Source organism: Lampetra planeri, chromosome 1 (genome assembly GCF_965212315.1).
Source record: "Lampetra planeri chromosome 1, kcLamPlan1.2.h2, whole genome shotgun sequence".
Taxonomy (NCBI): domain Eukaryota; kingdom Metazoa; phylum Chordata; class Hyperoartia; order Petromyzontiformes; family Petromyzontidae; genus Lampetra; species Lampetra planeri.
The window spans coordinates 9,753,118-9,778,640 of NC_136107.1; the positions used below are offsets into that span (position 1 = coordinate 9,753,118).

General features: G+C 48.7%; 1 protein-coding gene across 2 annotated transcripts in view; it reads left to right on the top strand.

Moving 5' to 3' along the window:
• The window catches only part of LOC144717294 (arf-GAP with GTPase, ANK repeat and PH domain-containing protein 1-like), a 170,946-nt gene that overhangs the window by 131,157 nt on the left and 14,266 nt on the right, over positions 1 to 25,523 (top strand). For both annotated transcript variants that reach the window (XM_078592750.1, XM_078592760.1), the window contains 6 exons: positions 8,493 to 8,670; positions 11,529 to 11,678; positions 15,410 to 15,571; positions 19,484 to 19,638; positions 20,283 to 20,373; positions 20,959 to 21,181. In XM_078592750.1, coding sequence (XP_078448876.1) covers positions 8,493 to 8,670; positions 11,529 to 11,678; positions 15,410 to 15,571; positions 19,484 to 19,638; positions 20,283 to 20,373; positions 20,959 to 21,181 — 959 coding nt within the window. The remainder of the gene's footprint in view (positions 1 to 8,492; positions 8,671 to 11,528; positions 11,679 to 15,409; positions 15,572 to 19,483; positions 19,639 to 20,282; positions 20,374 to 20,958; positions 21,182 to 25,523) is intronic.

The following is a 25,523-nucleotide window of genomic DNA, read 5'->3' on the forward strand; positions in this document are numbered from 1 at the left end:
GACGTTCCCACAGTCGTTAGTGCTTGTTCTTTTTTCCAGCGGGGAACTCCATTTGACAAGGCCACCAAAACATTACGTGAGATTATATCTAAAACTATTTTCATTTCACCAGGTAAGGGCCGCTGAGATATATAAAGCTCCTTTTTTTCGGAAGTAACCTGACCACAAACGATAGCTCAACGAAATGGCTTCTTATCACGTGGAAATGCATAGCAGCCAAACTACTCTAAGCGCATGTTGATTCAAAATGTGGAGGGAAAAAACCGTAGGATCCAGAGAAAAATCCACGCGACCACAGGGAGAACATGCAAACTACAAATATACAGGCGTCAAGAGTCCATGTCGAATCCACAACCTCCTTCATACCAGGCAAATACTTTTGTAGGGAGCACTCCGCAGTGAGCTTCTGGAAATGACACTTGTTGAAACAGCCACCCTTCCACAGAGCCGAGCTAAGCTGATGTTACTCCCGCTATTGTGTAGCGTCTTGAGACACTGACCTCCCATTGCAGTTCGGGTCTTCCTTGTAATGTATCTCAATGGGCTGTCATCTGATGATAAATACACATTTGATGATGATATATTCAAAATATATTGCTTATAGCTGATCTGTGTATCTAAAACATTTTGCAAATAAAATGAGAAGGAGAGAAGGAAAGCAATTAAAAGACCACATAAACAGTTTACAAAACCCATTGTAAGTAGACCACCTGATAAGATGTTATTGCTGGCAACAGGAGAGGCAATCCTTCACATCCTCCCCATCACGTTTGTGGCCCTGCCCAGCTGCCCGCCCGAGCTGACCGGCGCTTAACCTGCGCACGCGTGGCCAATCGGGTGGCGGCGCAAACACCAGGAGAAGCTAGGGATTATCCCCGCCATGAGCTCCCCCACATAATGGGCACGGGCAGAACGCTGCCTCCTAAAGCCCTTGTTGGGCTCGAGGATCAGGGAGATTTGGAGCCTTAATCCGGCAGTGATAACCTCCTTTCGGCCCACACCAAACCCACCCTGCTCCTCCTCCTCCCGTCCTCCAGCTTCCTGCCCCCCAGCGTGGATCGTCGTTCCGCAGGGCAGCGGCGAATTCAGAGCATGGAGCGCACGTGGCGATTATTCTTGCGTGTGCCGTCGGGGATCGTGACCATCATCAGAATCACAATATTTATTTATCCAGGAGAAATACAAAGAGCTATGGACCTCTTTTTGCACATGTCCAGTAGGAGCGGGTCAGAAAGTTACAATAACAATACAAAAAACGATAGGAGTGCAAAGTGCAGGAAGGGTGAGAAAATCGCAAAAAATAAATACGTAAAATATTTTAAGTATTTAAGTTAAAAGTGCATAAGTGCACCGATTCCCAAGCATAGGCAAGGCAGCAAGGGCGATGCGAAGCCGCTTTGTGACCCAAGCGATTTCCTGCTCGGAGCATTCGTTTGATGCCACAAACCGTCGTCGCACTCGGCTGTGAAACTCCGAGAGCAGGCGTCGAACGTGGCAGCCGCAGTGTGAAGAGCCTCCGTGTATTGAAAATCAGCACGGCGCCAATGGTGTAAACAAAGCGTCATTGGATTAGAATACTGATGATTTCTATACAAGTGATGCATTTTCAAATTAATGTGGCCTTTCAACTTGCGTGTTGGCCCTGAAATCCAGAGAAATTGTGGTATTTTGCAGAAAAATTTATTTTCACTTCAATTCTTTTGCGGAGTAATAATTTTTAAATCACATTCGCTTTGTGCTTATTGTTGACGTTGCCCTTTATGAAACCTTTGAATATATACAAATACACACTCATTACTAAGACTCTTCAACTACTAATCATGCAAAATAACTGAGGCAAGGCATTCAAATCAATGGCACACGTATATCATAAGCATCGCCCAGATTTTAATTATTCAATTGAGGTTGCAAATAATCCAATCAGTGGAACACAGTGGCTGTAAAGGCACTGATTTACGATTTGCATGGGATGGCTAACAAAGTGTAGCAGGGCAGTATGGGGGGGGGGGGGAGAGGCTGGGGGGGGACCCCGGATGCAGCCGACAGTCCCAGGTCGCGAGGGACACTGCAAGCCGTCCGCTGATCCTATTAAGGGGGGGGGACTCGCTCGATTTTGCACCGCTAAACGCCGCCTTTGATCCAGGGGCTTTGCTTGATGTGTACAGATGCGCACGTCAATGGGTAAATAAGGAAGTGGCTGAATGAGGCGGGAAGCTCCGTGTCCTGCGAGGGCGTTGCCATGGGGGGCTTGACGGGGGGATTAGACCCCGTCAAGGCACCCACCCCTATGCCAGCCGCCCTGCGAGGTCGCGCCTGGGTCACGGAGGGAGACACTTGGGCACGCCTAGCTGATCACTGCGCCATTCATCTCGGAGGCGGTTTACAAAACGGCTCAAGATGTATATGCACGAGTTTCGCGCGTGTCCCTTGCGCTCCTACCGACGCAGTGGAGGCTGCATTAAGACGGTGGCGTGGATCTCGCGGAATTAATTTGCGTGAGCTGCGGGGACTCCCAACCTGCCGGGTTGCCCAGTGGCGTAGCCATTGATGGACGTGCAACGAGACTTGGTTGCTGACCCGTCCGTGCGGTTACTCCGATTTAATTGAACATGCAAAATGCTCGCAAAGGAATTGGCAAAACTTTCCCAGTTGCAGAGCTGTCCTGCAAGGTAACCCTGTTGGCTCGTTAGTGCTCTCCTTGGTAAATGAAGGATTATCGCTTTGATTAATATCACCCACAACACCTGCACATGGTGCTCAAACCCTCTGAGAATACATTAACACGAAGCATAAGTGCTCCCTTGTCACTTTGCATTTGAAGCCTTTGAACCCAGCTTCAGACAACCATACACCTTGTTTATTTTTTTATTTTTTGAGTAGTCAAAACATGTTTAAGTCGTCAATGAAAAAATGTTTAATAGATGTTTTATGTACGTCCTATCGACGTGCATATTCCATTTTTTTTCTTTTACATACATCGTCGTCTCAAAACATTTCGGCTGCCAATAAAATCCGGACCAGATTTTGCATCAGAACCCCCATTCCCGTGCGCTCGTATCAAATCCCAAAGCGACCCTTGCTGCCTCCTCGGCCCCTGGAGAAAGTGATTAATCCAGGACAGGTGTGCGGAGAGAACAACACATTAAGCCGAACCTTTGAAGCTATGCTGTTGAAACCCGCTGACCACGAGAGGGTAAGGATAAGGGGGTAGGGCAATTACTCACCACCCCCTTGAGAACCCAAATATATGTATTTTATTGATGTATGTATGGTGAACTTCTTTCACACCTTACATAACCAACCGTGTTAACGGGAGGTGCGGGGGAAGGACAACAAACTAAACGTACAGTATATATATTTACCACGGAAAATACTTTCAATGTATTTTTGTTCCATTCATCTATTGTCCTTTTTTAAAGCTTCGAATCTCATAAATGCCCCCCCCCCCCGGGAAGTTCTTACATCCCACCTCTGGCTGAGGGACTGCCTTCCACCACTACATCAGTGTGATATGCTTGCGTTGTAGGGATACCCGTGACACTGCCCCGAACGGTTCTTGTTTGACTTCACGGCGCGTGCCATGCGAACTTTGGCTAACGTAGAAATTCGATTTCTTCAATAGAAAAGCGTGTATCATTTGTAATTTGTGCTCATCCTAAATTTCGTAAACTGAAAGTTGGCAAATCGAGGGGATACCTGTGATTAAGAAATACAAATAAGATGATAATTATTTTTTTTACCCTTTTATCTGGCAACAAAACTGACACCTTTTTTTACGAGGAGTCATGACTTCTTGAGCAGTCGCCATTCTCTCAGGCAGAATGAAACAGGGCCATTGTTTGAAGAAGGGGAATTGTCCGCATTGCTCATAATTTATTTCGATCCATTTGCCAATCCACGTCTGGTTGAAAGCCTCTCTACCCTGTATCAGTCGTGGGGGTTGTTTAGCTATACTTCACCACACTAGCCTTTGCCAGTTTGTGAAGTTGGTGGGGGGGGGGGGTGACAAGGCCATATCAGATATCACTCGCCACTGATGTTCGCCGTGGATGGGAATCGAACTCGCGTCGCCGGCTTCATCGTACAGTGCACTGACCACCGGCTGCAATGTTTTACTTTCGTAGTGTGAGGAGGAGGTGGTGTTAATCTGGTGACAGCAATAGGAAAGTTAAATTTCCACCATCGGTGGTCCTCTCATCTCCACCGTGGGCGATGAGCAACGGCTAATGCTTGCTTGAGCAAGGGGACGCTTTGGCAATCAATGATGGGAATACATTTTCAATCTGTGTGGTGTCCGTTCCTCACCCGTAATAAATTGCCGCTCATCGGCGGGGATGAAATTGACGCCGTGTTTTTTTTTATGTACCTCAATTAGTTAAGAGCACTGCTAAGTGAAGTACATTACCCACCAATTGAACAAAAGGAATGTAAAATTAATTATATCAAAGGAATGAAACATAATGAGTTGTGTTCCATCTTGTACTCCATCTCCCCTCCATCTGATACTGGTAATGCGTCACAGGTAATTAAACTGATTGTAAAGATGTGGGCGACTTCGTGCAGCCCGTACAAAGTGAGCATCTCCCTCGACTCTTAAGTGAGGTAGGTGGGGGGAGATGGCCGCCTCCTTCCCTTACTGATTAATTCTTCGTGTGCATTATGGGTGGTCGTAATGCCAAGATACAGACAGTAGCAGGGAAATTATACCTTTACCATGATTGAAAGTATGCGTGCCCGTGCCTGTGTGCGCGTGTGGGTGGTGTGTGTGCCACTTGTGCATTAATATTCTTAGGTTTTTTCGGTAAAGTCACGTAGGTAAAACATCAAAATTAATGAAAATAAAATAAAATAAAAACAAAAATCACGACGTTTCGGAGGCAACACAAGTCTCCGTCATCAGGTGGGACCGTCACAGCCGAATTAGCTGCATCAAGTGAGGCAATGATTCAAGAAGTAATCCCTTATAAGCAAGTTGAAGGGGGGAGGAGAGGGGGGGGGCTCATCAGAATGTGGTAGCCAATGAATGGAACGTATCGGGAGGGAGGGGGGCGGGGCTCAAAGACAGCACGGAGTGCTAAGTACAACGCATCGGGAGGGGGAGTGGGGGGGAGCGGGGCCAAAACAATGGACGACGGCTTGGACGCGGTTGCTGCTGCACACGCCAACACAATGGACAGAGAGCGGGGAGGGGAGGTCCGATACACATGATAGACAAAAGAACGAAAATGCCCATGTTTATACCAATGCTGGCTGAACAATGAAGAGAGCACTGCCAAAAAATAACTGGGGATGTTAACACTCGGTAAAGTAAAGTAAAATAGTGCCTGTCAGATAAGATGGTCCAAAAAAAGTGTAATTAAGTCTTTTTTGCGTGGTTGATAACATCTTTCCAATGATTACTAAGTTTGTACCCATCATCACGGTTGAAATTATGTCTGTGTTTGTATATTTGTATGGCTTCGTGTACAAACCTTTGATGGTAGCCGGGAGGTTTGCAGAGAACCTTGGTCTCGGAAAAGACAATTTCATGAGAGCCCACCGAGTTGTAGCAATGATCGGCAACGGCAGAAGAATCAGTTCTGCCGTGTTTCAGATCTGACTTGTGCTCGCGGACATGATCAGAAACATGACGTTTCGTTCTCCAATGTAGCAATCACCACAAATGCAACTCAATTTGTAGACTCCAGGATACTGTAAGTCAGGAACGACATCCTTCACAGATGGAATCAGATCACGGATTTTATGCACTGTACTGAATCGGACTTGGATCTTATGTTTGTTTAGAATTTTGGAGATCTTTTTGGTCACGCCTGCTATGTATGGTAACGTGATGGTTTTGGTCGGAGTTTCAAGTGGCTGTTTCTGTGTGGTGGGAGAGACAGCTTGGCGGATAGTACGGTCAGAGTATCCGTTCATCCTGAGGGCCCGATGTACATGTCTTAATTCACCGGTCAGGTGGTGTTTGTCAGAAATGCCATGGGCTCTGTGGTATAGCGTTTTGATGAGAGAATTCTTTTGAGATGGGTGGTGGTGGGAATCCGGTTTAAAGTAGGAATCTGTGTGGGTGGCTTTCCTGTAGACAGAATGTCCCAAGGATCCGTCAGGCCTCCTCTCAAACAGAATCAAAGGTTTGTACACGAAGCCATACAAATATACAAACACAGACATAATTTTTAACCGTGATGATGGGTACAAACTTAGTAATCATTGGAAATATGTTATCAACCACGCAAAAAAAGACTTAATTACACTTTTTTTTGGACCATCTTATCTGACAGGCACTATTTTACTTTACTTTACCGAGTGTTAACATCCCCAGTTATTTTTTGGCAGTGCTCTCTTCATTGTTCAGCCAGCATTGGTATAAACATGGGCATTTTCGTTCTTTTGTCTATCATGTGTATCAGACCTCCCCTCCCCCCTCTCTGTCCATTGTGTTGGCGTGTGCAGCAGCAACCGCGTCCAAGCCGTCGTCCATTGTTTTGGCCCCGCTCCCCCCCACTCCCCCTCCCGATGCGTTGTACTTAGCACTCCGTGCTGTCTTTGAGCCCCGCCCCCCTCCCTCCCGATACGTTCCATTCATTGGCTACCACATTCTGATGAGCCCCCCCCCTCTCCTCCCTCCTTCAACTTGCTTATAAGGGATTACTTCTTGAATCATTGCCTCACCTGATGCAGCTAATTCGGCTGTGACGGTCCCACCTGATGACGGAGACTTGTGTTGCCTCCGAAACGTCGTGATTTTTGTTTTTATTTTATTTTATTTTCATTAATTTTGATGTTTTACCTACGTGACTTTACCGAAAAAACCTAAGAATATGATTCCTTGCAGTCACGAAAGCTTCAAATCTAGAATTTGTGCATTAATGTTTCCATGCCCTGGCAATTTCTTGCATACAATTCTTGAGAGTATTTGGACCAGAGAGACACTGTTGTAACTATTATAATTTTAGGTTCACATCAAAACAATCTTTCAACAGAAAATGTAATTGGACAGCCTGCATTATCCCTGATCACTTTGAGGTTAACACAATGAAGACAACATGCCGGTCTTGGCTCATTAATATCAATTATGGGCACAGATTAAGTGAACCTTGGGCCCGAAGCCAGGGCACTGCATTGGGCCCCCACCCACATGCCACAGGCTGGGGTTCCACGGGCCCAGCTCCCACTGGGCTTTTCCTACTATCAGCTGGTCGGGTCCCAGTCTTTAAAAATGCCTAGGTCAGTGGTGGAGCAGTGATGAGTCGAGGGACCTATCCTATAGTGGACTTTAACAGGGTGACATTTATTTTTTATTCATCAGGTTAGGCCCACTAAGCTATATAGCTCTTTTTCAGAAGAGACCTGGGCACAGATGATAGCTCAACGAAGTGGCTTATCATGTGGGCATTTATAGCAGCCAAATACTCTAAACGCGTGTTTCTAAATGTGGAGGGAAAAACCGGAGGACTCGCAGAAAAATCCACGCGACCATGGGGAGAACATGGAAACATGAACACTCCAAATATACAGGCGCCAGGGTTAGGATCGAATCCATGGGAGGTAGTTAACATTTCGCCATCCAGGTTTCACAGCATACATACGCACAGCTATGAGTTTCTACAGCACAAGTGATGAAGCTAATAATTGATCAATAACATCAGCCGGGTTACATCAAATACCAGCAGCAGTCGGCAACTTCTTATAATCATTAAGGGAGAGCATGGAGCTGCTGCGTCCAGCACATGGAAGAGAACGTGAAACATGCCAAATAACATTGGATGCAACCCGAAAACACACACCACAGAGCTCGACTGAGTAACCGTGAAAACCTACAAAGTCGTGGAGGGGAGATTTGAAGCCCCACTATTAAATGTCCCCAGGGTAGCTAGGATCTGTGTCTTGGAATACCTGGCATGACAGGTAATTCTAGCCCGTGTTAACAGTGGGGGATTGATGGTGCTAATGGTGCGGTTCATGGTGATTACTGAGAAATATGGGTTTTGTGAATTATTCATTTATGTAATCGTGATAAAGAGCCTTTTGTTAGGCAGAGCCCATTGGCGAGGTACGCTATGTTTTCAACAAAGTCGACGTGTCTCTCCACTTAAAAATATGCTCCCCGATAATTGTTGTTCTTTTTAATAATAATTACACCTAAATCAATGTTTGCTTTAAAAAATGAGCATTGTTTGTCAAGAAAAATCTCGGTTTCCAAAGGGGTCGTATATATTTTACAATTCCTTGTGAATTATTAGTTCATGTCTTTATCCTATCAGAAGTAGTAGTACTCGCAAAGCCGTCAATGGAGCCCATTTAGAACCCTCCAGGCGTCGTGATCCATAACCTCGAACCAGGCCTTCTGGAAAGGCATGTTCCACATCAAGCACAAGACTCCATAAATAAAAACAAATTCTACATTGTGTACAGTCCGTAAAATATCCACCGTTGTTCTGGGCAATGGTGACTTTGACGCCGGTGTGATGGCATTCCGAACGCGCGTTTTGCAGGACTACATGCAGAACGTCCACGGTAAGGAGATCGATCTGCTGCGCACCACCGTGAAGGTGCCGGGCAAGCGGCCACCACGTGCCTCTGCTGGTCTCGGACCAAGTGCCAGCCCCAAGGCCAACGGCCTCGCCAAGGAGCTGAGCAGCACGCAGCTCGCGGCCTTGGCGCCCGGCGCACGTGAGGCCCCTGCTCCCCCCCTCGCCCCTGTCTCCCTCCCCGTACTGTGTCCTCCCGTGGCTCTCGCTCGCCGGTGCTGTTCCCCCGCTCCCCCTGTGTTGCGAGCGCTCGTGCTGCATCGCTGGGGGGAGATCCTTGCCCCGATTGTTTTCGGGACACTCTCGTAAATCAGACTATCCTCGTCGATTGAGATCTCACCTGGCTTAACAAAATAAAAAAAAACCGTCGTCCAAGCGCTTGGCTTGGGCGGCACCAACCTGCGTTACATCGTCATACCTGCTGATTGGTCGAGCAGCTGCAGGAGAAAAAGCAAGTGGGCAGCACAGTGGCGGAGCGTGGTTGGCATGGGCTGTGGTGCAAGGAATGAAATGGTAACATCCACTGTCCAATTTCCCTCCTGGGTCGGGGAGGGGCCCAGGCACTGGTCTTCGGAGTCTGGGGCTGTCTGACCTATGGGACCTCAGTGCAGTTGAACCGCCTGCACACTCAATAGCTATGCCCTTGGCGCAACACCCACCACTTTGTTAAGTCACTTCTGGCTCTCATTACAATAGGAACGCTTGTTACAAAATAATTTAATGATCAGTGTAACAAGGAGAATTGTATCTTTTTCTGTTTCTTTGAGACTAGCCACATATGCGTGTACGCACGAGGCCACGTGTAACAGTTCCTCCACATGCCGAGTGTTGCCCTGGGATCGTGCGACGGCGCTGGGAAGCCTGCGTCGGGAAGCCTGCGTCGGGGACCGCGTGGCAACTCGTGGCCGAGCGCGCAGAGTCGAAGCGCAGCCCACGCTTCCTAATGAGGGGGACGTATGCGTGGCGGTGGAACCGCCGCTTGATAGGTGGATCATAAGACTGAATGATGTCTGTGGGTTGAAGGTAGCTCAGCTTCGTTATTATTCTCTGGGAGGTAATTTGGAGATAATAACATACTAATTACAAACTACAGTAATTCATTTATTGGAGCAGCACTGCTAATTGAATGCGTTGGGCGCGGGCCATTAGGCTAGTGTGGGAGTTGTGCCGTCCCAGTGCGTGCATTGGGAATGTACAAGATGAGTCATTACCCCTAGCAGTAAAAACCGTGTTTGCCACTCTGCTGCGATGCAAAACTTTACAGCGGCTGATTTGCATCAGGCACTTTCCAATCTGTAAAAAAGCAATTATTTGGTCTTTAAGAACGTAAAAGTGGAATGGCTGCAATTCCAAGCCTAAAAATTACGTGTTTCACTGTAACTTTTGAAACATTGCACTGTTTCTTCGTGAAAGATGTGTGTGGGGGGGGGGGGGGATGGGGTTAATGTATCTCCGTCCTCTTTGCTTCGTTTTCGTTTTGTATCGCATTGTTGTCCAGCTTGATATCCAACGTTTATCTCCACATGCTCGGACCACGTAACGGACCCGAGCTTTTGCTTCCAGTTCAGTTCACACGTCAAACAATACATAGTACAACCCCAAAATACATCAGAGAGCTCTACGGCATAGCTGTCAAAACCTACGTAGTCACGTAATAATGCGAGTAAAATGTATGTATGTTGAACTTCTTTTGCACCGTACCTAGCCAACCGTCCTAATCAGAGGTGCGTTAAAAGAAACGTGCCTGGTTGTTGTACTGGGCGGGATTTTTTTCGGTGACACGACATGCGCATTGCTTATGCGTGAGACGGTCCGGTCCATTATAAGGTGGTGGTGCGCATTTGTATTTTCGGGGAGAGGGACGTGGTTGCACAAGCTGCTTCGTGCGCAAGCAGTGCGGTTCCAAGTCAGCTCGCGCACCCTCTCGTAATTAGAGCCGCATGTTGGGAGCACGGATGTTGTGGGCGTTTGGCAAGGGGCTCTCGGAGGCACATGGCCAAATTTCACGGGTGGTCGGGCGCTTGAGATTTGGCTTAATTTGCATAAATTAAATCTGCAAAAATTTAAGCTGTTAACGTGGTGCCGGGCCTCCCTACTTAAAAGTGACGATATGAAAGAAAGGGGGAAAAAAGACACGACGCAAATTCCATGAGGTGGTTTAGGCGTGTTACGAGTTATCTTCTTCTAAATATGTAAATGTAGAGTCGTGAATTATTTAACACGCGAGAGTCGTATTTCTCCAGAATTGCAGCCCCTTCACAAACGTGATTCGCACGAGCCCTGCACGCAATTTAGCCCAGAACAGCTTGTTTACGTGGAGCCCATTTAATTACAGAAGAATAAACAACGCTCGCCATACCCAATAGCAAAACAAACATAATATTTGTTAGAGCGTTCAAGTATTTTTACGTGCAGGATTTTGTTTTATTTTTAGGCAATGTGCTTGAGCTGAGTTTGTAATCATAGGCATGGTCGTGGGCTCAAAGTCATCACAGGTGGTGCAGATAGAGCTATGTTGATCGCATGGTATTAAACGCCTTGTGGCACATTTGTCAAAAACAACACGTGAATGGCCCCCTGGGTGGAAAGCACTGGATTATCACGTGTTCCAGACACCCAGCCTGCAAAGTGTCTAGTAGATGGCAGTACAGCAAGTAGGCTGCTGACTCATCTGTGTTGTCCCCTTCATTTGCACGGGTTCTATTTCTCTGTGTTCTGGTTCCCTCGCGAGTGTCAAAACAACTCTTGGTAAAGAACTAAACAAACATCCCAAGTAAGGCGATGCTGCAAAGACTCATTTGAGGTTCTCCTGCATGAACGCTTCAAATTACAGCATCTCCCTGCCAAAGAAAAGAGCGTGGAAATTCCACACGCAAACGGTTGGATAGATTGACGATAAATCAGCCACTGGTTATCACTGTCGTTGTTATTGTGTATTTGCTGTTGTAGTTGCCCTAAAATGGTTTTCCTATCCGCTGCCCTCCTGCCCCATTCCCGCAGCGGGGGTGGGCGTCCATGCCGAGCGCTCCATCAGTGGCATCAACCTGGTGTCGTACAACATGCGCCCCGAGGGCCTGCACCAGCGCTCCTTCTCCGTGTCGAGTGCTGAGCAGTGGAATGAGGCTCCCGCCGGTGCCGTCTCTGCCAACGGTACGGGCGCCGAGAGATTACTGCCGCTTATTTAATTTGGGAACGCGAGCTGGGACCTGCGTTGCCGGCGGGAGCCTTTTACTCTCACCGGGAAACCGAATGCATCCTCGAGTTTATTTCTGCTGCAGAACGAGCCAGGGCTAGAGGCCTGGCCTTTTGATAGCCTGTGCTTGGACGTTGCTGGTTTTTTTGCAGACGTATGTATGCACGTTGCACTCCTTCCGCACCATACATAGCCAACTGTGCTAATCAGAGGTGCAGGACATATCCAAACCTCCGTTGGTCCAATCTAAAAATCATAACAATGACAATCATTCTAAATTTGAAGCTTTCGTGACTGCAAGGATTCATACTCTTTGGTTTTTTCGGAAAAGTCACGTAGGTAAAAAATAATAATAAAAATAATACATTATTTTATTTCTATTATTTTTATTATTTATTTTTACCTACGTGACTTTAATGACAATCATGACAACCATTGCTGAGAATCTTTCAAGTGTAGTACTTGCCTTGAATATTGAATTCGACGTTGGCAGAACAGTCTCTCATGCCGGGTGTGCGATTTGTTCGACGTAACAGTGGTAAGGCCACACTGCGCATTGAGTGTCAGAAAGTAGGCGACAGGACTGGAGCCCTATGCTAGACGAAGGAATGCTCTTTTGCGTGCGTGCATGCATGCGCGTGTGGCCCTGAGCAAGGTCATTCTCCACTTGACTTCCTCGCCGCGTGTCTGGCTGGCCCCCTATGCACGGGTTGCCCCCAGGGCAGCTTTCATGTGCGGGATGTTTTGAATGGGCGCGAGCTCACCGCCGCTGGCCCCCCGCGTCGCCCCGTGCCTCGGCTTACAGAAACGGGAAGGAACTGCGCGTGTTGAGCCGTGTGGCCAGAGTGCCGCGGATCGCGCACGTTTGTATGACGGCCGCGGCCCTTTGCGGCTACGGGTGCTGCTGCTGCTGCAGGTGTCGGGATGCGGGGTTTCCTCTGCCCGCCCGTCTGTGCGCTCGACGCGCGGCTCGTCACCTTGTGTCTTCGAGTGATGTTGAAATGTGAACCGTGTGTGTGTGTGAATCCTGCTCAAAGGTAATTCTGACATTTCACCTTTGGTCAAAAACAAAGTGAGTAAACATTGATGGATAAAATATCAAGATAAACAGTTCATAATGGCCATTGCCAGTGATGACATCATACATCACCACCACTTCTTCCACTAAATCCTGTAATTATATTGCCTAGCAGATATGGAATCTCCATGGTCTGCTCTTACAGCATCCCACCATTCTGCCTTTAGCTCTTCCCTTTGGTCTCTGAGCAATGCACATGTGCCCCAACCATCACAACTTCCTCTTCCCGATTCACCGGGAATAGCGTGTGGATGTTGTGGCTGTGGCAATTACCGGTACGCTCGCCCCGCGTTGTCTAGTTTTCAAAGGAGGCGTCTGCAGAGCCTGGACCTGATTCTCCAGGTTGGGCTGTCCTAGCATGGCTCATCGTGTTAAGACGTCCACCCTCCAATGAGGCGCTAATTGACGAGAACCCGATGCTTCTCGCTGCTTTGGATCAGCAGCAGCACCCAGCTGCCAATTTCAACGGCCGCGTAATTTAAGGTGGAGGTGATGAGACCGCCCTGTTATGTGGCAGAACGGAGTGAAAACGCTTTATTCTGTTTTACTGCGCCCGGATAGCTGCACTGGCAGTGATTGGAAGTGACGTTCATCTTGATTGAAGTATGAGAGCCCAGGGGGGTTGTTGTGGGGACACTTGCGTAATAAAGGAAAATATTTTTTCTAAAAATGCATTTTTTGATAAGCATAGCTTTTAAAAATGCATGCAATATTGTGTTACATTGAATTACCCAAAAGAGAAGGACAGAGATGACAAAAGTTATTGCGATTGACTATAATTATACCTTTTTTATATGATTAATATTTACGTGATAATGAAATTGCATAACCTTTACATCTTTTTCACTAATTAAATACCAGTTGTGCGGAGCCCATGATTCAGTGTGTTCCGATAAGGGCTCTAGGAGTAATTAATATCAACTGTGGGCTGAATTGATTATTGCTGCAGTAATTAATGGTGGTCGGTGCTAAATCCAGGGCAGCAGCAATTAGTGGGTATTGATTTAATTAAAGCATTCCGGTTTACCAAGCGCCCATCAGTGCGTGGGTGGATCCGAGCCTTTTTGAGGCTGCATAAATTGCTTGTTATTACGGCCTGGCCTTGTCACTGCAGCTCACTGGTTATTGAAGGCTGATAATTGAGCTTTGTTGGAGACAAACATTTGGCTCCTGAAGAAATTTATGAAAGTGTATTCCTCCAAACCGTTTAATCTTCTTTCAACTAAAATTGTTTGCGTGAACGTTTGTTAAACGCCGAGCGATAAAGTAAGGAGATGGATTTGCTGTGGAGGGCATTTGCCGAGACGAGCGGCGATTGTGTCCATCTCGTGTGTCTCGTCGCGCCGTGGACTCCGAGGCTCTGTTCCTGTTTAGCTTTGTGCGTTTTCTTTCACGGCATCACTTGTGCCAGTTGCTTGCTCGTGAGCGAAAGTCAAGGCTAAAAAGCAGTGCTTTGCTTTCATTCTCTTCACGGCACTGGTCCGTTTCATGAAACATATACAATGCATAATTCCCTCCCAAAACAAACAAACCAATTCTCGTTCATTAAAATCCCCACTTTTGATATTCAAACACTTTGTTCCAACTCTTTTGTGGACATCAGTAGGTCATGCATTTTTAGAACGCTTGATGGCATTTTGCGATTACGGAGCATGAAAGGCTTGACACGAGAATTGTTTCCATGCCCCATCGGCCGTAATTACAAGGCAAGGTGGGGTGGAGGGAGGAGAGGTGGGTGGGTGCCGATAAAAAGGAGCTTGAGTTACACAGCGATTTTGACACAGCCCAACATCATTGCGGGCGCCCTGTGGTTATCGGCAACAATGAGGCAAGGAAATCAAGAAGGCCCGTTATGCACGATTGTCACGTGCGGGATCCTCCCAGCGACGGATCGGTGACATTTGTCTCGTCACCAGCATCTGACGGCTGTGAACAGGCGCATGCCCCCCCCCACGCCTGCCCAGCGCACAACGTGCAGGTCTGAGCCGCGCTCGGACTAAAATAGCTGCGCTCTTTGGACTCCCGCAAAGCAAGATCGATGATTGCCTCTCCCTCTCTATTCCCTAACGAGCAGGTGTACGCCCTCGGCGAGCCACACACGCCAAAGGCGGTTAAGCAGGAGGAGTGTTTCTGGAATTTGAAAAACCGTACCCAATTAAACGAGTTAAAATATTTTGGCTTCACTCACTTTTGCCGGGAGCTGGAGACGTCGTGTTATTGTAATATCATCTGGGCTGTCTCTTGGCGAAAGCCGCTATTGCGTCTGAGCAGTGCCGTGTTCGTGCAATGTTTAGAAGATGCACGTGGCCGTAGAGATGGCATGTCACTTCATTTGAGCTGAAATCGATTTTGCTCTGACTTGGACATTGCCATTGGGAAACTGATCATTTAATCTTCTCTTTGTGTTTTACATCATATTGAAACGTGCTGTGTGGTACGACTTCTCTGGTTTTTGTTTTTCTCATTTGAATAAAAGCTTTTGTTAGTGATTGTCGTCTAAAATCTCTGGCTTTCTTTGGATAATGCCCCCCTCTCCTTCCCTCTCTCGTCTGCTCTCTTCCCCCCCCCCCACCACCCGCCACTCCTCCCTACGCACACCGCGTTCCACAGCTAATGGGGTGAGCGATGCACCCTGCTCCAGCCCCAGCATATCGAGCACCACCAGCCCCAAGCTGGAGCCGCCCGCGTCCCCGCACAGCAACCGCAAGAAGCACCGGAGGAAAAAGAGCACGGCGAACCCACGCGCCGACGGCCCGGCCAACAGCGCCGAAGGTAGGAGGTGCACATGGCGCGCGCACCTCCGACCAATGGAACCAGTTGGCATCTCCCTGCTCAGGCAGGCGCTCGGTGGCGGGCCAATCTCCATTGATGATCCTGAACCAGTGTTGGGAATTCCATGTTCCTGTGGTGGGGACCGGGTCGCGCTGTAAAATAACCACTGTTGACTGTCTACAAAGTGGTGCCCGCATTTTTGTAACCCTGGAATGATGGAGAATGATGGTGGTGGTGGTGGTGATGGGCTTATGGAACCCCCGTTCCAAATGAGATTGGTACGATAGGCCCACAGGTCAATTATTATACCCCTCCGCCATCATCATTGACACTGCCTTAATACCCATACGTATAGAGAGCTACATACATACATACATGCAGGTAGATTTGGCAATGGCACTTGTTCACAATAAAATAACAGAGAGAGAGAGAGAGGAAAGGCAGAACGCTGTGACTGGAGGTTGGAGACGCCACATTTTACAATGCGGTTTCTCGGATCGCGCTGGGAGGATCTGAGAGCGATCGGTGCATGAAAAATTTCACGTGAGCAGGCATTACACAACACCGTTGTCCATCCGAAGGAGCGATGAGCAGTGCTCTAAGTCGCTTGCGATTCGCTAAAAAGCACGAAGGGCAACGCGATTGTATTGATCCTCCTTTTTGCCAGACAGTTCGAGGCTCTGGCATGTCCTGATTCTCCAAGCCATGTTCTACTCGGTCTCCCGTTGATACATGGACACGTTTCCGCCTCCCTAACGAACACATGAACAATGACGTGTGCGTAACATGTATGCACGCATGGACCGGTTGAATTCTAGGTGTGGGTGAAAAACTAACATCGATCATCATTCCTCTATAGCTTAACACTCATCAACTTCCACTTTCTGGAAAATAACGAACGGATCACTCGGAGTAACCGATGGAGAGGGGCAGCGGATAACGCCGCGTTCGCGTAGTTGGCAATTTATGCGTTTGCAATCTTGCGCATTGGAGCCATGCGAGCGCGCGAGACGTTCATGCAGTGCAGGAGGTGAGGGTTTGTTGTTTGCCGAGCATCATTAGAGCTCTCCCAAGAAACTGGACCCAGGGAAAATAAAGTGTCCTGTTTGCCGTGGGCGACGGTGTGGATCCTGCTGATGGAGCCGCTATCTGCGCCCTGTTTACCCAGGGAAGAGCCTCCCTGACAGCATTGCCCCTTTATTCTTGCTTTTGCAAACTCGCAAGTTAATGTTTGTTTGTTTTAATTAGCCTAAAGGTTAAACAATTGATAAGTTTAATCGCAATAAGGGCTCTCTCCTGAGAGACAGCCGGCCTCTCCAGCTCCTACCACCAGCCACCACCACCGCGTGTTCACGCACCAACTCGTTCACGGTCCCAAGCGCCGCGCCACGCTGCAAGCCACTATTTGCATGTGCGGCGGTGGCAGCACCGGTGCCGATCTCCCGGCTTCCCAGAAGGGTAATCAGCGGCCAGCATCTGCTGCGTGGTGATGCGTGTCGGTGTCCCATTGCACGCTCCCTCCTTCCCCGCGCCCACTGCCGCAGCAGCCACCGCTCATTGTTCATCTCCAGTCATTCCTGCCGCGCGTCGCTCGTCAACTGAACCCAGCGCCTCTCTCGTCCGCTGCTTGTGCTCCGCCAATGGAGGCCCACCGCACTCTCCTGAATTCTCCGAAATCGACGAGCGGCTGGGAGCCCGCGAGCAGTGCGACGGCGTGACACGCGGCCCCGTGAAGCAGGGCTGGGCCACTGCTGCGGGTGTCTTCTTCGATACCCACAGTGCCAGAGTTGGAGACACCCACAGGGTATCGCAATACCAGCATCGTAATTCTGGAAGTGCAGTTGATATGATCGTGACGTCAGCAGCTCAGCATTGCTTTTTCTGGGATGATGTCCTGGATTGCCTGTCACGAGGTATTTCTCAATACATTTGAATTGGTCTAATGCCAGATTTTTGCCTATATGTGGGCACGAACTTGGTATTTGGCACTGGCGATGAGTTGTTACTTCGTAATTAATTCCTATGAATGGTTCCAAAGTTTCAATGTCAATAAGTATGATGGCTGTGTTGTGATTGCCTGCCAGAATAGCTTGTGTTGATGACTAGAGGTGCAGCGCCCTGCTAGCAACTAATCCAACGTTTTCGTGAGAAATCAACCCCGCCGGTGCTTTGCATTGGGTGGGAAACACGTTCCTCTTCTGTGCTGAATTTACAAGAATGTAAAGAGAAAATACGATTTCATGAATGTAAATGCACGCCTCTCCTTCCCAGGGATGGTATCACGTTTTACAAATAGTCATAGCAGAGGGGGGGCGGCTAGGCTGCACCACGCAGCAGGGCACAGAGCAGCAAATGTTCCGGCCGCCACTGCTGCACAAGGCTCACTTTTGTTCTGCCGTCACGATTCCGCTGTTTTCTCGTTTTCGCTGCCGCCTTGTGTTTGGAGAAGAAACAGAATGGGGGAAGCGGTGGGCTGGTGTGGTCGGACCGTGCAATTTGGTTGTTGATGTAGCTTATTAATTCGAGAGGCGAGAGGTTGGGGAGGTTGAGGGAAGGGAGCGGCAGCACGAGCGAGTGGCCAATCCGAGCCGGTGTCCCCGTCGCACGCTGCGGCCGCGCGTCGGAGGGAAAGTGGCCCCGGCGCGCGTTGGTGTTCTCGTGCGCTCGGACCGCCGGGCCAGGATGTATGTGCGAGCAGCGGGGCAGGCCCGGGTGTGTTGACGCAGAGGCGGGGGGACTCGGCACCGCGCTTTTCATCTCGTGGGAAGGAAGCGAGAAAGGAAACGGCGTGTGCGGCGAGCACGCGGGGGGGGGGGGGGGGTTCACGCGGGGGACCCCCGATCTCTCGCCGCCGGACCCCCGGATTAACCTGACCCGGATCCCTCGGCTCCGTGCGGCAGAAAAACAAATTTAGTGCCTGCATTGCAGTTTATGTCGTTAATGTTATTTCTGAAGGGACAGATAGGAGGTGTTTACAGAATTTAGAGTATCATACATTATAAAAAATTACAATATAAGAAAATGGTTTCAAGTGAAAGCAACTTTATTTAACAAAGTCAAGGAAAAAAAGACCACATTGGTTCAGAGGCATTATGAGAATGAATATGATCGCGTACTTCGCCATTTGACACAAAAGTGGAAGGGAACCAGGCAGGAGCAGATGAAGGCAAAAAAGCAGGCGGATAGTTGCAGTGGTAAAATACCTCGAGGATAAAGCTTTGGGATTACATGAAGCAGTGCTACCGGTCAAAGAAAGATAACGATTGCTGAAATCTGTTCCGGCCCCATCCGCGCAAACGAGCTGACGGAGGGACAGATGATGACACATTGGCGAGCAATTTTCTGTGGTGAGACTGCTCCCCCACTGGAATCTCCACCACCAGCTCAGGACTTCAAATGGAAACGAGCAAAAGCCAATGCTGCAAACTGCATGGGGACAATTTCACTGAACGTTACATGCATTGTTTTTTTGCGTGTATATAATGATTGTGTTATTCTCCCATCAGTGGTTTCATAGCAACGATCATGATGATAGTCGTGGCTTTGGAAAAACCTTGGCATCACATCGCTTCTGCGTTTAGATTATTTGGCTACTATAATTGTCCACATGATCAGCCACTTCGTTGAACTATCATTTGCAGCCTTGTCGCTTCTGAACAAGAAGATTGTAGCTCAGAAAGAGTTTTGTTTAAATATATTTACTTTTAGTGATTTGCTTCCCTTTCCTATACTTTGCAGTCCTATCGTTATTTTGTATTGATCTTTTACTTTCTGACCTGCCGCTATTGGACATCTGTGAAAAAATAGCTTCATACCTCATCGGATTTCTCCAGGATAAATACTAATTTGGATCCCGTGGATCCTGCACCTCTGTGCCCCCCCCCATTCCCCACATCCTGCTTCGCTTGGCAGATAACGACGAGCCGTTTGAGTTCCTCATCGTGTCACTCACGGGCCAAAGTTGGCACTTCGAGGCCTCTTGTGCTGAGGAGCGCGAGTCCTGGGTGCAGGCCGTCGAGAGCCAGATCTTTGCCAGCCTGCAGTCCTGCCACAGCTCCAAGAACAAGGTGAACCATCCCCAACCCGCGTGATACCCCAAAACGTGCATCCGTTGGCCTGCTCGGGGTCACCTCTTTTGTTCGTTTCAGGGAATACGTCGTGATATGATTGTCTGTATTTACCCAGGAGTCTCAAGATGCGTTTTCAAAAGCATCTTGCTTTGAATATTAGGCCAATCCCTTTCAGCGTGGGAGTAATCGAGAGTGGCTGAAGTAAACGCACACACCAGGAGTAACACTAAAATATATGCATGTCGGTGAATCCATACTCGTGAGTTCTCAAAACTCCCTTGTACACATTTGTCCAAACCACTCGTGGAGCAGCACAGGTGTGGATGTACACATTATGTCAGTGCACTGTTTATACTAGCTATCATGAAGTGTGTATTATATTATCGGAATTTGGCATTGGATTTTTGTGTGCACGGTTCATTATTGATGCAGCAGCATGAGCAGCAGGAACATGAGGCTTCTGAAGAAATTTTGCCAAGCAAATAATTATTGACGCAGCACTGCCGGTGTCACGAGTCTGCATCTCGCGTGTCAAGTCTGCGGCTGTCACTGGAGTACAAGGAGACCTGTCTTAAGTGAACCCTCGTAACTGTGCGAGGATCGTTAAGGGAGTGTTTTTTTGCGTTGTCCGCACTCCGTAGACACGGACGGGCAGCCACAGCGACGCCGTCACCATCCAGTCCATCAGGAACATCCGAGGGAATGCCTTCTGTGTCGACTGCGATGCTCCTGGTGAGTCCATTGTGCAGTTTTTGGCCTTTTGGCCGGTTGATCTCTTGTACAACGGGGTGTTGTATGCATGCGTGTTGCATTTATTTCGCACAATACGTAGCCAACCATGCTAACACCCTGGACCCCATTCGTTTTTATTCCATCAGCAGTTGGTGGAAAATTGGGCACATTTTGCAGAAAAGCCATTTACAACAATACCTGAATTAAGCCCCGTGTCTCTCTTGCAAAGGGGATCTGGGTAGATTTCCAAGGAAATTATAATCACTTAGTTTTATATGCTTTGGACTATATATTTCACTGCAATTAATGCCATTTTTTGAGAAACTGACGGTGACTGTGGCACATTGTAATCTCCTCTTGGGACCGCCATGGCAGGGTCATCAGCTCCCAACGATACAGCAGGTGATGATCCAAGGTGACCCCATACATGTTGACCCAGCGAAGGGTGCGCTGACCCCTAGGCTCGGCCACGCTTCCGTTAACACCACCGCCCCGACGTGAACAGCCGGCGGAATGGCTCTCCTCACCCGGCGATCACCGTTCCTCCCCCCCGTCTGATCCTCGCATCAATCTGTCCGTACGCAGGCCCAGACTGGGCGAGCCTGAACCTGGGCGCCCTCATGTGCATCGAGTGCTCGGGGATCCACCGCAACCTGGGCACGCACCTGTCGCGCGTGCGCTCGCTCGACCTGGACGACTGGCCACTGGAGCTCGCCGCCGTCATGCTGGCCATCGGCAACGCCACGGCCAATGGCGTGTGGGAGGCCGACACGCAGGGCCTCGGCAAGCCGCAGCCAGACTCGCCCAGGTGAGCGGGCAGGACACGCAAATCTCCCTGGGAGGATGCACAATTATTGTGCGTGTAATTATATGCCAGTTTAGCTTTCGGTATTGTTGTCACAACCTGTCGGCCGGTTCGCCTTGTGTAAGGAAATGTCCTCTTGCTTCTGGAGGTGGAAGGTTAAGCCGTGTGCGCACGAGGAGATTGTGAGGAGAGACAGAAGAGCAGCAACGGGGTCCTGTGCTGCCCAAAGATCAAAAACTTGCTGCTTGATGCTCGCCATCACCCAAAGCTCTGAGACACCTACAGAAGTATTGGGCGATGACAGCGATATTTTTGAGCTTCTCATTGGGTAGAATGCAGGGTGTCGAGCCCAGGTATGACATCATCCCTGTTGTTGATTGGGCTGCTGATTGGTTTACTGCAGGGTCTACACCTTTGTTGTCTTTTTGTCATCCTGTGAAAATTGTCTCTTGAGTGCCAGGGCTTTAGATCCAAGCACTCTGAGCGAAGTGAATCAATTGAGAGATCCTATTACAGAAAATAATTACGGCATATACTGCCCATGAAATAAAAAGAAAGAGTTGAGAATTACTGTTGTCATTTGTTGCTAACTAGTAGGCTGAATATGCAGCTTTCAGACGATTTAAAAATTCCCTGCCCATAATTGCTGTAGATAATCGAGGTTGGGCTGCGTTCAGTGTTTCATCCTGACAACAAACGCCTCCAGTGGGAGAGCCGTCTTAATGCGCTTTGTCCAATTAATTTTGTTTCCAGTCGCTCTACACAGCCTACTCGCTCGCACCGTGCTCATGTTAAGTGGGGGCCCTGTTTGAATTTAGTTTGGTGGCGAAATAGATATGTTGCGTTTATTACTGGCCACAGTAATGGATACGTGATTGCGGTACTTGCGTAATTTAATGACCCACAAGATGTTTTTTTCCTTGGCCTATAAAAGCTGCCGGTAGCCTGACATTGATTGAATGGCCCCCAGGGCATCTCCATCAGGCTAATGAGAGACACTCCGACATCTGATTATTACGGCTCTGAGTCGTGTGCCGGTAATGATCCCATCGCTTCCTTCTCCACGATCCTCCTCTCATTCAATCCGCACGCCCCCTGTCTGCTTAACCTCTTATTATAAATTATGGTGTGGTTGGCTTCGTACTGTGCAAAAGAAGTTCAACATACATACATATGTAATATAATTTGTCGAAAGTTTCACAATATTTTGCAGCTGAATTAGATCGCCGAGTTTAGGAAGCATCTGATTTTGTGTAACGGCGCACTTTGCCCCAATTGTTCATCCCTTGCCAGTCAGTGTCTGAGCTGAAATTGTTCATTCCTTTTTGCACCGTGATATTTTTGATGTCTTCCTTTTTTTACATCATCACACGCACACGTATTTTCTAGTGGCACACATCTGTGGACATGTCTGCGGGTTGTGCGCTGATGAATTACTCCGCTCTCTTGTATCGCAACTAATTCCACGTTATTCATTGCCGCGACGCACGCCCGTCACGAATTGTTTTTCTCAGCGCCTGTTTTGCTGTTTCGTTTCCAAAGGCGCAGGTTAAACTGGAATAATCATGCCGATTTAGCATTAACGATTTCAAGAAAAAGAATTGGCGAGCACACATCACTACATTCAATTAAATTGGAGACGGGTAAAAGTAATTGAATGCAAGCGGATGATCACACCCCGCAGCCCCGTTTGCGAGCCGGGCATGGGCGGAGAGACGAGCGGACGGCACGCGTGGGAATGCACAGAGCAGGGAAATGCTGCCGAGGGTGACTGTGCTCTCCCAGCCAAAGCGAGATTGCCTCACATGTAATTTACATAACATGCGTCTAATTTGCTTTATTGCTGCAATTACACTAAGCCGCTCCCCGTAATAATCACCGGCGAGCGCCGCGCAAGCCCCTTTTGCCTAATAGGCATGGGGACAACGCTACTTCTGAGAGCATGAGCTTCAGCCGCCGATGCTGTTTCGCCGTGTGTTCTCGCGGCCTCCACTGTCACTGGGTGACCGGTTGTGTGCTCCACACTCCCCCCCTTCCCCCCCCCCCCCGCTCTCTTACTGACAAGAGGCTGTATGGAAATGCACTGCAGCGACGATCTTTTGTTGATAACGGTTCCAAAATGCACCCAGGATCAGCACCGGATTAACTCCGGTGGCACTTTCGGCACATGCCACAGGTCACAGGTTCACTCTGTTCCTCTCGGCCGTCAGTAGCTCCCCTGATTCTCTAGCACGTTGGGCAAGCTCTACCCAGAGGAGCACAGGGCGGGTTTTCAGTCGGGAGGCCCGCATTGCTTGCATGGAAAATGGATACGTGGAAGTCACTGTAGAGGAAACTGACTCTCAGAGCCCATACGGGCCCCTTGAAGGCCGGCAGCCAGGGGCATCCAACAGCTCTGCATTGGGCACCAGTGGTTTACGCATCACATTGTGGAATTGTAATAGGAGGTAAATTTGGAAATGAACTGTGCGCAATCTGTTCATGCCATGGTTGGCAGATGCTGCCTTTCCTCTCATACAAGGTACAGGATTTCTCTGACAGGGGTCCCGCCAAAGGGCATGCAGCTTATGGATGCTGTGATACTATGCGTGGCTTCTTGCATTGACTGTGCACCAAACGGTCACGCTCGTTTAATTTTGCAATTTGACAAAGAGGGATCTCTCATTTTCCTTGCAGAGATCAGAGGCAATCGCACATGAATAGTCACGGTAATCAATCGCCTTGAGATTTACTGCGATGATTGGACTTCTTGTTCGCTGCCAAAGCAAAATGTCTGTTCGTTCCAATTCGTGGGATTTGTACGCGAATGGCAATGGAGGAAGCCTCTCCCTGTCGTCTTGCGTGGGTTGAACGCACGTGCAAGCGTGCGCGTCTCTCCGGTGTCCGAACACCCCCGCAGCTGCTGGCGCTGCCGGATGCTGCTGCGCGGGTGCATGAACGCGCGCCTGTTTATGCTTGTGTTTGCGCGTGTGTGCATGTCTCGCCTCAATGCTAATCTCTGCTCACCGAGTTCATTTCCTGAGACCATTGTCTCACTCGCCCTTTGTGATGGGGACTCTGCAGCAATTACAGCTGCTGCCCCTCAAGGCCCCCTCCGTCTCCTCTTCCTCCACCGCGGCTCCCGGGAGCACAGTCTCACCCCCTTCACAAACTCGCCGACCCCACAGACTCTGCCTCCCGAACAGAAGTTTGCGATCGAATTGTGGAGGCCATTCGAATTTTTTTTGCAGCTGAAGGATCGGGATGGGGTGTGGAGAGCGCTCTGCATAGTGTGGTTTGTCGCAGGCTTTGAAGTCTCCTCCGCGATCGGTGTGGATTCTGCGCGGCGCTGTCACACACGTCCATGTATCGTGCATGGGAGCGAGAGACAAATGGCATGGAGGTGATTGCTCGAGTGACATTGGCAGTTTAGAATAATTATTATTCCCCAGCATTTTGGCGTTGCACGCCTCTTATCCAGTGACTTAAAGCCAGGATTGATGGCTCACACGAAGGCTGTAGATGATGTGAGGCACCTGCCAGACCACTGGCCAATGTCTCATTGTAGAGTAATGAGGAAGTATGGCAAGTAGGCTTTTGACCTATTTGTTTCATATGCAAGTGTTTTTTTTATGACACTGTGGTTTGCTCCCATGCATAAAAAATACTCGACAAATTGGCAAAAAAATATAAACCAGAAGTCCTCATTAAAAGCGTCTTGAGGCTCACTGAGGCTTTGCTTGGTAAACAAATGAACTGTACATTAAAATGTGAACCACTACACGTGGCACTGTTAGAAATGCATCACCTGAGTACATTTACACGGTCATCAGTTGTAAGGCCCCTCATCCCCGATTCGGTGCCTGGCATTATCGTGACTTCATGGCCCCTTTGTTAATCCACTCCTGGGTGAAGGTCTCCCCATGTTGTGCTGGTCATGTGGATTGTTTGACCATACTTCACCATGCTGGTCAGTGCGGGTTGGTGAAGGGGAGACTCCATCGTAACTGATTCAAATGTCTATGGCTATGGCAATTTAATTCAAGTTGCCGAATTCATATGGCAGCGAGTCAACTAAATTATGTATAACTATTTAAACTATTTTTTTTTACCAGGTAAGGCTCACTGAGCTATTTAGCTTGTCTTAGAAGCGACATGTCCACAAATTATAGCTTTTGTGGAAATGTACAGCAGCCAAAAACTCTAAAAGCAAGTTTATAAATGTGGAGGGAAGAACTGGAGGACCCGGATAAAAATGCATTCGACCACGGGGAGCACATGCAAACTCCAATTATGCAGGCGACAAGGTTGGGATCGAACCCATGACCTCTGTATCCCAGGCGAGGTAGTTAACATCTCGCCACCG